Source organism: Epinephelus moara, chromosome 11, assembly GCF_006386435.1.
Source record: "Epinephelus moara isolate mb chromosome 11, YSFRI_EMoa_1.0, whole genome shotgun sequence".
In the NCBI taxonomy this organism is placed as follows: Eukaryota; Metazoa; Chordata; class Actinopteri; order Perciformes; family Serranidae; genus Epinephelus; species Epinephelus moara.
Genome location: NC_065516.1, coordinates 31,075,117 through 31,090,611, shown reverse-complemented (window position 1 = coordinate 31,090,611; position 15,495 = coordinate 31,075,117). Strand labels below are relative to the sequence as shown.

The 15,495-nt window shown below is 43.2% G+C and overlaps 1 protein-coding gene across 2 annotated transcripts in view; it reads left to right on the top strand.

The window, feature by feature from the left end:
* The window catches only part of mpp7a (MAGUK p55 scaffold protein 7a), a 179,506-nt gene that overhangs the window by 52,210 nt on the left and 111,801 nt on the right, over positions 1-15,495 (top strand). For both annotated transcript variants that reach the window (XM_050057012.1, XM_050057013.1), the window contains exon 3: positions 5,039-5,157. In XM_050057012.1, coding sequence (XP_049912969.1) covers positions 5,039-5,157 — 119 coding nt within the window. The remainder of the gene's footprint in view (positions 1-5,038; positions 5,158-15,495) is intronic.

The following is a 15,495-nucleotide window of genomic DNA, read 5'->3' as shown; positions in this document are numbered from 1 at the left end:
GCTGTTGCAGAAAGCCATCACTCTCCGCTCTTTTCATGGTGTTCCTTTTGTCCTCAGTGTCATCATTCTTCTTCTGTCTGCACACAGGCTTTAATCAGATGTTATTTATGTCAGCGTGTGTCTCAGACGTTGTGTTTCTCAGCCCGTTCTTGCTTCAATTTGTTTTCGTCTTTGCTCTCTGTCCCCGTCTGCCTTTGCTATGCCTGAGGCAGCCCTTTATTCCTCTCTCAGATGTAGAACAAGGAGGTAAATCAAACCTTGAGTGGATTAGGCTACGCAGTCTGCAGCTGCTTCTCTTGTTGCCACCCCTGTCTGCCATCATGTTTCTTTACAGATGGCCCTCTTGCACGTTCGCAAGGCAGCCTTTGAAATACTGACCTGCTTAGAAAGCTCCCACGTGTTGTCACAATTCTCTTCCCCCGGCAGTCTGGCGAGCCTCACCGAACATTGTGCCTCTCTATGTGTTCCTGAAAGATATATGAGGGAGGTCAATAACTCATTCGGCACCTGGGAGAAAGTGCAGGGAGGTGGGGGGAGGAAATTGAGTTGAAACCCAGCATTCATTTCCTGTATTCGAACAAGTTCATTTTCACCAGGCGGACAGACAGTTTGTCTTTCTGTATGTAGTGTAGTTACAAGATGGAAGTGGGGTCCCCCTGTATCCGCGCTGCAAAGTCCAACATGTTAACTTATGGACAGACTGATAAATTTGTCTCCCAGCAGCTCATGTATCCTTGTGTGGCGTGTAAGTAAACACTACCCAAGTTACAATGTCATGGCGAAGGTCATATTTTACAACCATGCAAACTGTTGTTAGATTAATCCCTGTAATTTTCTCCTATTGCGCTGCTCCAGAAACCCCCCCTGAGGTTGTTGACCTATGCGACTAGCAATTTGACGCATATCATGTTTAATGCATTTCATTGTCTGGGATTTTTTTGTGTGTTTTACATAAAAGGCCTCTGTGAAAAACACTGTTATTTTCCTTAACCGCTGTGGAGGTGTGGGCGTGAGAGGGGAAGTGCTGTTTGGCAGTTAAAGTGGTCACTTCCTCCGTACGGGAAGCTTCGGAGGCCCCGGACTCTCTGATTTCTCTGAAGACCGTGTCGGCCGTCCTGCGCAACATCACGCTGGTCTTCAGGACCTCTGGGCTGGGCCAGTCCAGCACTAGCCACAACAGAACCTAGTGGTCCACTACGAGACACTGCCAGGTCTGCTACACAGCCGCCGCACGAGAGGGTCCAGAATAGTCTGGCCAAAACAAATCAAATGAAGCCAGACCAGCCCTGCGAGAAACAAGCTGGTCCACCCTTTAGTGGTGAAGGGTTGGCGCAATCTCGTTCCCTTTCTTCTTCTTCTCTTCCCCCTCTCTCATTTTGTCTCTGACTGTCTGCTCTGGACACGGTTTCTGATGTTACAGACCCATACATGTGTCCATACATCTGGGCCTGGATTCAGTTCTCGTTCTCTCTCTCTCTCTCCACTTTTTTATAGTGTCCACACACAGAGATTTTACCACCACTGTGGTTGTTCTTTGGCTCCTTTCCTTTCTCTCTCTTTTCTGCCTCCATTTCTCCTCCTCGCTTGTCCACCCATACATTCTTATATTTAATTTCAGCTTTGCAGAGTCCTTGTTTAGCTCTTGGCTCCTCTGCAGCTCTTTTCTGTTGTTGTTTGAAACTGGTTTCCCTCTGGTTCACAGGGTTCAGCCTGACATAATGACCCCAGCTTGTCTTTTATCTCTTTTTCCCATTATGTTATTATTCCTGATCCGCTAATGGAGCTGATGTGTTTCCCATAATGTACATGTCACACAGCCTGTTTAGGTTCTCCCAGCATGGATGGGGAGGAATTGTTGTCAGAAGGAATTAAGAATCAAATACTTGAGAGCGTAGACAGGAGGGGGGACATCGCACCTGGGGAGAATAATGCTTCGGGACTCTCACTCTCTCCTTCCCTCCCTTGCTCCCTTCATCCCTTCCTACCGGTATCTCAGCTCTGCCAATAGTAATGACATTACCATATCTCTTCCCCCCCACTCTCATCACCCTTCCTACACCCCTCACCTCATCCCATGTCTCTTTAAATCTTTTTTTTAACAGATTATGTGAGATGTTCTGTTGGGAGTTCCAACTTGTAAATGATCGAGCGAGCCAGCTGCCTCCAGGCAGGCTTGTGTTAGCTAAAAAGCTAGAGAGTCTCTGGTGATGAGGACCGCAGAACCAGGCATCAGATGATTACATACCAGGGACAATATCATACACTTAGCTTGAGTAAAACTGTGGGGGTCTCTGTAATGACCAGTGCACATGTGTTGTGTGTAAAGCCTCTCTCTTGTTCTGCGGCTTTTCCCTCTCCTTTGTTCTACTTCTGTCTTTGCCACAGAGCTGTTGTAGCAGTGAGGTATGAGGCGCTAACACTGCACAGAATCCGTGTTGCGAGCTGAAGAACAGGGCAGGATATCGTCTTGATGTATCCTGTGCGTCTGCTCAAAGATCTCTGAAAACCCCAAATCACCTCCAAATGGAAAGCAGAGGGTCGAGAGTGGCAGACGACACTCCATCTATCTGACTGCCCAGCAGCAGCAGCAGCAGCAGCAGCAGCAGCAGCATGACATGAGCTAAGTTAGTCAGCCGTGGCTCTCCCGCCAAGTGGTCTGAGCTGCCAGCACACACTTGCTCTAACCCAGTCAGAGAACCCGCCAGTTCAGTCAGCCAGTCATTCATCCAGCCAACGACGTCAACCATTGTTTTCAATCAATCATTTTCAGCTACGAATTACTCCAGTTGCGTCTGTGGTGCCTTTTTTTTTCCTCTGCCTCCTTCCTCTCTTTCGCTCTGTCCTCTGATGAAAGACACTCTCAGTGAGGTAGCCAAGCCGCTCCAGTTTGTTTTGACGTTTCGATGGCTCCGCCGTGAATGTGTTTAGAGTTTTCTTCACATGATCAGTAGTAGTTCAAAGGGTTTCAAGCACCGTGTGGTTGTGTTTGAGGGGTTTGATTCTGGGGGGCCTTTTTCTGCTGCATTTATAAAGGGGTCTTTGATGCATATAACCCAGCTTGACTGCGCTCTGTATGGGCCTGACCTTTAATGTATCCCCAGGTTTAGTGGATCATAGCCACCCTGAAGACCAGAACAGAGCAACAAACAAGTATCTGCTACTACTCTGCGTCAGTTGTGCTCCAGGGCTCTGTTATGTTTGGAAGGGACCCCGCTCACTTACTGGTTTTGAGCTCCCTCCCTCTGAGTGCTTTACCTCCCCTCTGCTTAATCTTGAAACCATCAGCTCCCCAGTCCGCTTCTCTCTAAACTGATGTTTGAAATATTCATTTCATTTATAGGCCGGGTTAGCAAACCCCAAATGGCCTTACAGATTTCAGCATGTGTCGTTCTGAAGGGGTTCAGATTCAGCTGTGACTTATGCACCATTTTTCTCACTGTCACCAGCAAACTTTGCTCCTGCCATGGTGATGACTTGTATATGGGCCACACAGGCCTGGATAAATGCAAATGTCCACTGTCCTTGTGAGCTCATGACGTCAGCTGGTGTACAGCCAAGCCTGTTAACTTCACTTACCTCGGGTTCAGTTCTCTGAAAGGTCCAGTGAGTAGGATTTAGGGGGTATATTGGCAGAAATGGAATTTAACCTGAAAACAAAATTTACATAGGGAGTGGGTCCTTATCCATAGAGTCCGCAATAGCCCTGTTTCCACTGAGCAGTACAGTACGGTTCAGGTACGCATTTTTTCCATTTCCACTGTGAAAAGTTGTGGATGGTACCAATGGAACCGTTCCGTACCGTCCCCATGTTTGGTCCTCCCTCTGTTGTGTTACCTAGCACACAGATCTGGTACTAAAAGATGGAGCTGTGAATACCACCCACATTTAAGAGTACTGCGATCAGAAAAAAAGTCGAGCACACCTTCAGTTATCAGACAAAAAATGGTGAGCACACATTAGCAGGTACAGGGCAAGCGACCTATCTCCAACAGGCCGAGGAGCCTTTAAGAAATGCTGATTTGTAAAGTGAAACTGCTTTATTCAGTGGTTTTACTGGTTTTAATTACCTGGTTTGTTTGTTTCTGAGAGGAAAAGATCTCTGCGCATGGTTTAGCTTCCAGCAAAAATCTGAACAATGATCACTAAAGGAATTAAAACCCAGAGTTCACCTGGTTGCTACAATCTCAAATTCTCACCACTAGATGCCACTAAATCCTGTTCCTGTCAGTGCAAAAGGTTATTTCCAAACACTTCAATTCCTGTCTTTAAGTATAAAAAACACTGACATAAGCAGCCACATAGAATTCATCCTGAGAGCTGCTTCCAAAACTTCTGTTTAGCAAACACACGTGCACTTTACTCCAGAAATTGATTGTTTGCAGGCAAGAAGGATGTGTGGATGGAAAGCCTCCCGAGGCATGTGTGCCATCTGTTTAGTTTTTAAAAAGCAGCTTAATATTGAATTTTTCAACAGATCAAAAAGTGGAATTTTCTTGTTGTCTGAAATGAATTTTCTGGAGTTGTTTCTGATTGGGGACAGCAGTGTTCCTCAAACAACAGGAAAGGCTGGGACAATGGCAGGAAGTAGAGGCTGGAGGGAAATGCTTTATTGCCTCTATGTTTCCTTTCCTTCCAGTGACAAGCAGCAGAGTGGCGTTAGGGTGGTTTTTCTGTAGTTTGTGGCACTTTGAGGTGTGTTTATTTTCTTGTTGTGTGTATTTGGACGGGTGCATCAGAGGACAAGACAAAGAAGCATAGCGTACATAGATGAAAATGACATGTGTGTGTGTTAGCCTGTATAAGCCCTCATGTTGGCATTCATGTGTATGTTTATTAATCTTGTCTTGTCCGTCTCCAGAGTGTGTGTTTGTATTCCTGCACATGTACAGCACTTATGTTCTCTTTTATGTATTATTAAACTACAGATGTACGCACATCTGTTTCTATGCATGTGTTTTTGGTGTGTGACTGTGCATGCATGTACTCCTACCTCCCACTGCCATGCCGACCCTCTGTTTCCTCTTCCCCCCATCCTCAGGTCTGTACGAGCTGCTGGCGGCGCTGCCCTCCCAGCTGCAGCCCCATGTCAGCCGCCCCGAGGACAACACCTTCCTCCAGGACATGTTCGGGGAGAAAAGCCTCCAATCGCTCGTCAAGGTAAAACAAATAAACAAAAAAAGCACCTCTTTCTTTTAGAGTCATGTGTTGAAGTTTTGCTCAGTGGTTCAGTTAAGATGTTTTCTGAGGTTTTGATGTTCATGTTGGTTTTGCCATAGTAATTCATATCAATCATGGTTGAAGCACTTCAGTTATTTATAAATGTTTACCATTAGACTGGTGATTTATATTTCCAGCACTGCAGAAAATCATGTTCTTGCAAATTCTTCTTGCAAGTTGTTGTGTTCTTAAACCAACATGTAGTCATCTCAGTAGTTTATTTTCACTACCTTTTTGAATAAGTCCCCTACATTTGTTCAGAGATGATATTCCAACCTGGAAGCAAAGAAAAGGAACATCTATTTACGTTCAGATATGTGGATACAATTTACTTTTTTAAATCTCAATAATGAATATCAGGGGTGTCCCCGACTAAGAATTTACATAGTTGAATGTGATTTGTCAAGCCTTGCCAATGTTGAGTGATAGTCAAATCGTGTTTCGTTTTTTGCTCATTAATCTATATTCTCATTTGTGACTAAGTCTCAATTTTTTTCTGCACTAAACCAGCTGAAACACCCAATTAAGCACTTTGTCTTCCTAATTTAACTTAAGAACTTGTCTTAATTTGGGATGTATTCCATTCAGTGCTGTTTGTTGTGTTTCAAGGGTGCATTTTGTAGGTGCGGCAGCAGCGCTGTCCGCAGTACTGAAAGGAAGTGGACAGCGGACAGAACACATCACTTAGTTCACTTCCTGCTCGCTTTCAGTGGTTTTAAACATAACTTTTGATTTGCTCTTAAATAGAGAGAGAAAGAAAGAGAGTGATGAAAGCTGAAAGCCACAAACAGCTGTTTGTACGCGCCTCCCCCTGCTGATTTTGGCAGAGAACTGTTCAAGCTTGAATTCTCGCCTCGCTGTTGTATGTCTCTGCGAACCCGTCAAGTTGCAGTTACAGTTTACATCCACCTCTGTGAAAATGTGGATGCTTTACACACATCTTTAACCCCACAGCACAGACGATTTATACGATCAGCACAGTTTTAAGTTTGGAACCCAAGATTAGTGTCACCAATTTAGTATCAGACCAAATGTCTCCCCTTCTGTTTCTGAGTTAGAACGTTGGGTAATGGCCAGACAAGTGTTTTTTGCAGAATATTATGATGTTACAGTGAAGCTGACCTTTGACCTTTTGGATATAAACTGTTATCACTTGATCATTTTATCCTATTAGACATTTGTGTGAAATTTTGTCATAATTGGCATATCAATTCTAGAGTTATGGCCAAAGACATGTTTTGTGAGGTCACAGTGAACTTGACCTATGACATGAGACCACCAAATTCTAATCAGTTCATTCTTGAGTCCAAGTGGACGATTGTGCCAAATTTGAGAATATTCCCTCATGGCCTTCTTAAGATATCGCATTCACATGAATGAGATGGATGCGAGGTCAGAGTGACCTTGACCTTTGCCCACCATATTCTAGTCAGTTGAGTAAAACTTTTTCATAACTGGCATATGAATTCTTGAATTATGGCCACAAATGTTTTGTGAGGTCACAGTGACCTTGACCTCTGACTTTTAACCACTAAAATCTTAATAGTTTATCTTTGAGTCCAAGTGAATGTGTGTGACAAATTTGAGGATACATCCTCGCAGCCTTCTTGAGATATCACGCTCATATGAATGAAATTGATGCAAGGTCACAGTGACCTTGACTTTTGACCACCATACTCTAATCAGTTTCTCTCTGACATAAAGTGGACATTTATGCCAAATTTAAAGAAATTCCCTCAAGGTGTTCCTTGAGCTACAGTGTTCAGGAGAATGCAATGGACAAGGTCACAGTGACCTTGCCCTTTGACCTTTTAACCACTAAAATCTTAGCAGGTCATCTTGAGTCTAAGTCAACGTTTATGCCGAAATTTGAAGAAATCCCCGCTTGGTGTTCTTGAGATACAGTGTTCACGAGAATGCGACAGACAAGGTAACTATGACCTTGACCTTTGACTTTTAACCACTAAAATCTTACCAGTTCATCTTTGAGTCCAAGTTAACGTTTATGCTAAATATGAATTTGAAATTTGAAATCCGTGCTCGGTGTTCTTGAAATATCGTGTTCACAAGAATGCGACAGACGGAAGGACAACCCAAAAACATAGTACCTCATGTCACAGCTATCGCCAGTGCAGAGACATAATAATGATAATAATGATTAGTACTCTGTGAGGACATTCTTATGTGAGTGCTCTGCCAAATAGATTAATACCAAAATAAGGTAGATATAGTGACTTGTTTTGGAAGAAACCAAGCGATTCTCTGTAAAATCAGACATCCAGCACCCGCATTCAGCCTGAATGGATCGATCCTTTGTTGGATAACCACATTTTCCTGCAACTGTAATGATTCGTTTGTGAGATTGGCAGTCGATTCAGGCTCCTTAAATCAAATCACTGAATGAGTCGACTATTCTGGGTCACTCCTAATAATAAAATCTGAAATAGTAGTAGACGTTTTAACAGCCTCAGGCCAGACAGTCAGTGTCTATTTTAACACTGGATCTGGAATCTCTAAAATTACGTCTAAGTCAACGTTACTCACCTTTACAGTCACATCCTTCCTGCTGCAGACACACACTTGCACCTTTGCTCAACACAGCTTTATATAACCTCCTCCTGTGCAGTCTCATTCATACATTACTGAGTTTATTGTCATTCCAACAGTCGACCCACCCAGATCTTCTGACTCCCCCTCTGCCAGCATGAATGTGCCTGTGGTCCGATTACCGTCTGTTAAACTAGATACCTGCTGAGTTCGGGGAGAAGATGAGCACACTTGATATCTTTATACGCTAGCAGACAGACAGAGGTAATGAATGTAACACATTCAGTCTGTCTGATCTAACCTCATCTTCGCTTGGGATTCTCCACAATCCATAGCCAATTTCCTTCTTCGTCTCTTCCGTTGGAAAGGGAACAGGAGGGGTTTGTACTGTAAATGAGCTCGCTTGTCAGTCACTGTTCAACCTGCAAATACATGTAACAACTGCTGCAGCTCTTTCTCCAGTTCACTGATGTAACTGAGAATGCTTTATTACTCAGTGTGCTAAAAAAAAAAATGGTCTAATTGTTGGTTACATTTGACTGTATCCTTTGTATATGGCCTCCATTTTAAAAGAATGCCCGACATTGTTTTCATGTGCTGGCATGATATATTTCCCCCTTTGGTGGTCTCTTTTGTTCTCCAGCCAGAATCATTATGTCACAGAGACGATTGAGGGAGAAAAATGGACATAATTTTCATCCCCTCCCACTAAAGAAATCTTTTCTGTGTAAGCATGTTTGTTCAGGATCCAGGGTTGTAACGCGCCAATGTGAGCGTGTAAAAGTGCCTGAATTATGGCATACCTCAGATGCTGAAGCATAAACCCTGATGTCGGGACTTGAGGAAACCAGAAGGGTTTCATTTGATGCCTGGATTGTTATGGATGGCCGAAGAATAAGGCCTCTTGAACATGGATAATGATGGGCAGGGCCTGCGCATGTTCAGGCTCTCGTTCTGGCCGGCCCCAAAGAAAACACAGCGCAGTGTGGGGCAGATAGAATGATGCTAATGAAGGTGGCATTATGTTTCTGTGATATTTAGCCAGGCAGAAGGGTGGAGCTCCCAGAATTCACCTAGCTCTCCAACCACCTCTGATTATACCTGGCTAAACTTTCAAGAGGAACTCAAAGAGCAGAACGTGTTGGGCTGTTAAGACAAAAGTGCCATGTCCTCACAGGCTCTATACCTGGAGTGCAGGAAGCTTTGTGCCAATTGCTAGATGAATTTGTGCTTACAATGTCCACAAAGTGAATAGTTTTCCATGGCAGTGTTCCCCATTACTGTTTCCCACTTACCCAATAGTTAAGATGTAACCGAAATTCTGTATAGAAGATAGTTTGTAATACAAAAGGTGAGTGATTTTTGGGGAGGAATAAATCATCAAAAGGCAGATCAGTGCAGCATCGACTGCATTTCTTTGGGTTTACCTACCAGACTTTGAGCTTGTGTAGTGACTGACAGAATTTGCAGTAACAGTGATGTTGATAGATTTTTAGAATCCACAGAAGGACGTTTAAGTGGGTCCCCGATAACACAAGGCATTTTTTGACAAATTGCAGTGTTAAACTCATGTTTGATCTTATATGGTCACATCTTGTCTTGTGAAGGGCAATATCCAATTTTTTGCCAATGTCCAGTGTGCCAATATGTAACCACTCATTTGACTGCTAACCAATATCCATATATTCAATATATCCACTTTTCTCCCTACCTATATTTTAGTGATCATCAAGTCTCTTCTGTAGTGGAATTAAGATCATATTATACATGCATACTCTTATCATGATGGCCTTCCAGCAGATGGAGACATGAATACAATACTTTTCAATGTATGTAATATTCATTCATTGTGTAATTCCGAAAAAGCACATTGGCCAGTTCTGATATTTCATTTTAAAGCCAATATCGGCCGATACTGATGACATGCAAAGCATCATTTCGTCATCATCATCAACATGAGTCAATACAGCATCAATCAGTGGCCGTGTGAGTTTATTTACCAATAACAAGATTGCAGCCTTGAATATTAAAATTAAATCTGTGCGACAAGGATCGGTCCTCTTGTAGCAAGAGTATTTAGTCTCTCCAGCAATTATTTAATCTTTGAACATGTGATCTTGTCTGCGCAAGGTTGGTGCACACAGTAAGAAAATAGTGACAGGTGGATTTTTTCTATTGACAGCAGGGGCTGACAGTGAAGTGACTTGGTTCTTTTGGATTGTAATGTGTCCAAGATGGAGGATGCCTAACTAGCAGCATCACGGGAATTAGATATCCGATACAAGCAAACTAGAGGCCTACTTGTTGTGGAGGTACTCAAGGCATGTCCTTTTGGCAGGAGACCCCAGGCTATAGGTGAGGGATTAGATCTGATCTAAGATTGCCATGTAATCCCAAAGGTGGAGTTGGAGAAAGTAGCTAGAGAAAAGGAGTTTCTGGGTTACTTTGCATAGCTTTCAAACCAGATAAATAGCGATGGATGGATGGATTGATAAGCAGGAAAAAAAATTATCTGCAGTACCAATCCATACCAATGGCAAAGAGACTGCGAGTTCTTAGACACAGTTTCCCCTTTCTCCATCCTGTTTTATTTTCTTTTGTTGAAACTGATTACAAAGGGAAGTTCAAAAAATGGAGCTCAGCGATTGTCAAACACTGACATGTCAGATGTGTGTGTGTGTGTGTGTGTGTGTGTGTGTGTGTGTGTGTGTGTGTGTGTGTGTGTGTGTATGAAAGAGAGGTTGAACAGTAAAATAAACTCCCAAAATGCCATTATGAAATTTGAATACCACTCTGTTCATGTGCCAGGGAGATATTGAGTGGCTTTCACTCTGTCAGTGCAGTTCAGTAAGTATTAGTTAAGCTTTTAGCTGATGTGACCCAATTCATTATTGCTACTGTGGCAGGATAAATACTCCCAATTACAACAGAGTTATGGTCATGTCTCGCAATCGCAGCCACAGTAGTAAATTTGTGATCAAATACGTCCGTGCAACATCAAAGAACCACATTATTTCTTCACCACAACGAGCCTGTTTTGAACCTTTTTTTATTCAATGGAGAGAAACTGAGCTGCTTTTAGCGTCTCTTATCATTAACGTGGAGGCATAAGTAGAAACTGCCCCGCTCCAGACAAGCAGAACTATGTGTTTCCTCTGCTTTCTACTTGGTACTGAGACGTGAGCCAGCCTGTCAGCCCGTGAGCCAAATGGACAGACAGGGAGACTTTGAAACACACACAGAAGTACAGAACAACCATCTCACCTTACAGCAGAGACCAGCACTCCATCGCAACGTTCAGGTGAACATGGCTAACGTCAGTGGCACACCATTAATAAAACCTTAATTGTCCCCTTCCTCTAAAGCCCCACTACCAAATCTCCACAGATTCCACCTTCTATTCCACAAGGCTGTGAAGGGGATACTTTGGGAATGGCTAAACAGCAGAGAGAAAACACACACGTCATGTTAATCTGACAGGCTCGGCAGCTCAGGTCGCTCATATGGAAACGCTCAAGCCTCACCTGGGTAATTATGAAGCATCAGTTTCTGGTCAGTCTGTCTTGAGGGAAAGAGAAGGACCAGAGGAAGGGGTGTCAAAGATGGAAAGAGAGACAAGAAAGAAGAAGACCTACATGAAGAGTTAAACCAGATTTAGGTTTTTGTCTGTCTCTCCTCACCTGTCCTCATCAGACGGTTGGGACAACCTCTCACATCCCTCCTAATCCTATTATGTCACAGAGATGAAACAAATATTTTCTAATATCGTCTTTCAGCAGGACGCAGGGCTCGCAAGTCCTCCTCATTTTGCAGACTTTTCATCGGTGCAGCATCAGAGCTGACATGTAATGCGAGCGCTGGCGTGTATAGCTAGCATAGCTAAAACGACGCAGACAGTTCCCCTCTTTTCAATTAAAGGGAGTTACTCAAGTGTGCTTTCTATAAATTCCACCACACTCACTGTTCCCCTGCCAAGTTCCAGCTCCACAAAAAACCACAGGAAATATAATACAATATTCAATTTCCACCTGCCTCAGGTGGGGCTCTCCTTAAAGACCAAGTTTCTGTCAGCAGGCCTTTAGCCAGGCCCCGAGATCCCTCATTTTGTGGTCAGTCAGTTTTCCCTTAAATTCTGCTCCTGTTAGTTGCTAATAGGCTTGGCACTTGCGACATTGTTGCACAGCAACATTGATGTGGGCTTGCCAGTTTGTTCTTAAGCGCTACAGGCCTTTAATGACATGTAAAGGTGCTGCAGCTGACGCTTGTACCCAAGTGGAAAGTTTCAGCTATTTTTGGTAAATGAGCTCATTTTCAGACAAACTGGACTGTATTCCTTGAGTAGCAGACTTGGTATCCCATGAATAACTGGATCGCGCTCTAGGTAGCCCTCCAAGTTTTATGACTCACCCTGTAATGTCCATCAACTCTGCTCCTTCACAACAGCCATAGACTTGCCCTTTGGGCACATATCTTATCCTTTCCACACCCCAAAACATACCTTGCTCCAGGTCCCCATTACCAAGGAAGATCACAAAACCGAAATTGTTCTAAACCTCTCACCCCGCTGCAATAGCTCTCTGTGAGTCATTAAAGCCCCACACCCTGCACGCAGCAATAAAATCTGGCTAATCGTCTCTGGTTCAGGACTCAGCCTGTAAACCTATACCATCTCAGAGATCCACTCATACTGTCTGTGGTCAGCACGTCCTGTGCACTGGTCACCTCTGAACTCTGCATTTATTATTTTGGGGGAACAGGAACCCTCAAGGGGAGTTAAGCAAATACCTGCAGGCTGCTCTGGAGAAGGGAGCTTCCATCTTTTAAAAGAGGTGACCGTCATATTCATCTATCCTCTTGAGCAACTGTGTTTGTCAACTCTGCATAGATTCTTGTAATCTCATTGAAAAAACTTTGGTGTGGTAGTGATTGTAAATTAAAGAATTATGTGTGGATTTTGGTTACAGTGATTCAACTTGCCATTTGTTGCTAGAAAATATTCTTTCTGACACAAGTCGGGTGGTTATTTACGGTTTGAAAACCTCACTCCAATCCAAAATAAATCCCATTCCTTGCAATGTTATACTCTACGCTTAGGCCACCTTCCAGATATTTTCCTAGGAGTTTAATGGGCGACTACAGCGTGAAGTCGAAAGATCATGCTTAATGTCCACAAACAAGCACCTCTGAATTGAGCCAGAAGAGCTAGACACACAGACGATTGATGAAGCCAAAGGTAAGGTTGTGATGGGGACAGTGGAGAGGAGGAGGGAAACTCCTTAGTGCAGCAGACAGGCTGCAGTATGGCCCGTTGACTACTGCATAACCTTAAAACTCAATGACTTGAACCATGTCTAGAGAACGGGGGGGGGGGGACAGTGAAAAGGAGGAGAGGCCTACAGATCCACCAGTCCCCATTCTATCAGTCAAATGTCTGTATTGGTAATCAAGGAAAATCTCTGGAGTGATCCCACAATCATTATTCCAGGTCACTTTGGTTGACCCCGATTTTGTATTCCTAAGGAAAAAAAGGACTCAAAGTGAAACCAGAAGGTCTACACGATATGAAGCCAATCTTAATAGGACAAGGAGCATAGGAGCAATACACAGAATATGGAAAATGAGGTTCATGGTGCCATATAGTGTATTTATGGCTCCCACATGGCCCAAGAACTGCCTGAAGACATCAGGGGCTCACCTGGAGCTTTTAAAGGTAGTCTTCACAAATTTATACGTTGAATTGACTGCCTTAAAAGTACTCAAATCAATCTGATTCAGTAAGTCAGATGCATTTGTCCTGGCTTTATGCCCTCAGCCATTCAGGATCTTGCTTCCTAACCTAATAGCTGCTATACATCATATGAATGAGTTGCTTGATTGATATATGCCATTTCCCTTGGTGATGTTTTTGTACTGCGCAGAGTTAGAGACTGAAACACAAACAGAAAACTGCCACTGGGGAGTTTAACTGTGTCTCAAGGTTGTCTTCGTATGTACACAAATGTAACTGTGTCCTGCGCTGTCCTGGCCTTACAGAATACATGGAGGCGTGTCAGGGGCCTCTCTGCTCCGTTTTCCAAGAGCTCCAGGAGGAAATGTATCCCCTATCTAAATGATGTGGCTGTCATGATGTTGGCCAGCTGCCCTGGTCTCTCTGTCTTTCTCTTGTCCATTAGATCTACTGCTAGTTTTTAATCAGCTGTCACATTCTCCAGACCTTTTTCCATAAAAAAATGAGAGACGAGCTCAGGCACTACACCACTCTGTATGGGGTCTTGGTCAAGGAAAGGTGCTGGGTTTGTGAATTCTCTGCTCAGCAATGTGTGGATACATCAGGCCAGTCATTGGCATATTTGACCATTAATCAGTTGAAGGCCCAGTGTCCTCAAGACCTTCAGTGCACTGTTTAGCCCCAGTCTCGCGCAAGAAGAATTTTAAATGGCTTATACAAGTAAAGAAGAAGCATATCAACAGAATCATAAGTCGTGTCCTGGAGAAATTGGTATTGCGGCTGTGTTGTTTTTATATGTCTAAATACAATTCTACATTTTAGAAAATCAACCACCACAGAAGAAATGTCTGAGATGGTACCGTTATTTGGGGTGTTAGCGCCATGATAAAAGATTGTTATTTGCTGCCGATGTGTAAACTTAGTTACCACTAATGGCAGTGTTGACTGGATGCTGTCCAGGGCTTGAGCAGTGTTGGGCTTGTTACTATAAACATGTATTACTCATTAGGGGTGTAACGATACATTGATCCACATCGATACATCGATTCATTGATTAACGATCCAATTATATCGATGCAAAATGAAAACATCGATCCATATCGTCATCTTAAAGATACACATTTATTTTGAAATTCACATAGCACGTCTGTGTCACCATTTCTGGGCAAGCGCGCCTCCGCTCAAACAACAAACAGAGCTCAGAAATAAAATGGTCAAATCATATTCTAGTTGTTTTTGTGAGTTGATGTAAATGATTGTGTTAGATGGGCATATGATATCGCGTCATATCGATCGCAGGCTCCTGAATCGAATCGAATCAAAATCGTATCGTGACAGACTTTGTGATATCAGCAAACATCGTATCGCCATCCAAACAAATCGATATAATATCGTATCGTGATGAAGCTGGTGATTTACACCCCTATTACTCATTACTCGTTACTGTTTTCAAAAGTAATAATATTACTTTACGTATCACTCCCTGCCAACAGCAATTCGTTACTCTACTTGTTATATTACTTTTCCATTACACTCCATAAAATTGGTAATTGCGTATCTCCCCAAAATTCAGATGTGTGCTTCTGTGTGAATGTCAGGGTAATCACCGGTAAGCGTAGCTAAAGCTAGATAGTGTGCAAATGATTTTTTAAAATGTATTTATTTTTACCCGGGGGTCTTCAGTTGCCACGAGTGACTCAAAAATTGAGTCACTCGTGGAGCAACATTTCATCTACAACATATCCAACCACAAGCTTCAGTACTTCTTTGTAGCCTTCAGCTGCCCATGATTAAATAACAGTTTAGGTTGTTTAGCCAGCGCAGGGCTACAGCCGACCTCAGCGGACTAGGAGGGTTCACCTGTGGTGGGGTGTATTGGAGTGGGGTGGACAGGATGAAGGATTGATAGTGACTTTCTAAACTTCACTCAGATGTCAGGAATATTACTTATTTACATTTTAGATTTGTTTCCAATGAGCTTTTGAGTTTATACAGTGTATATA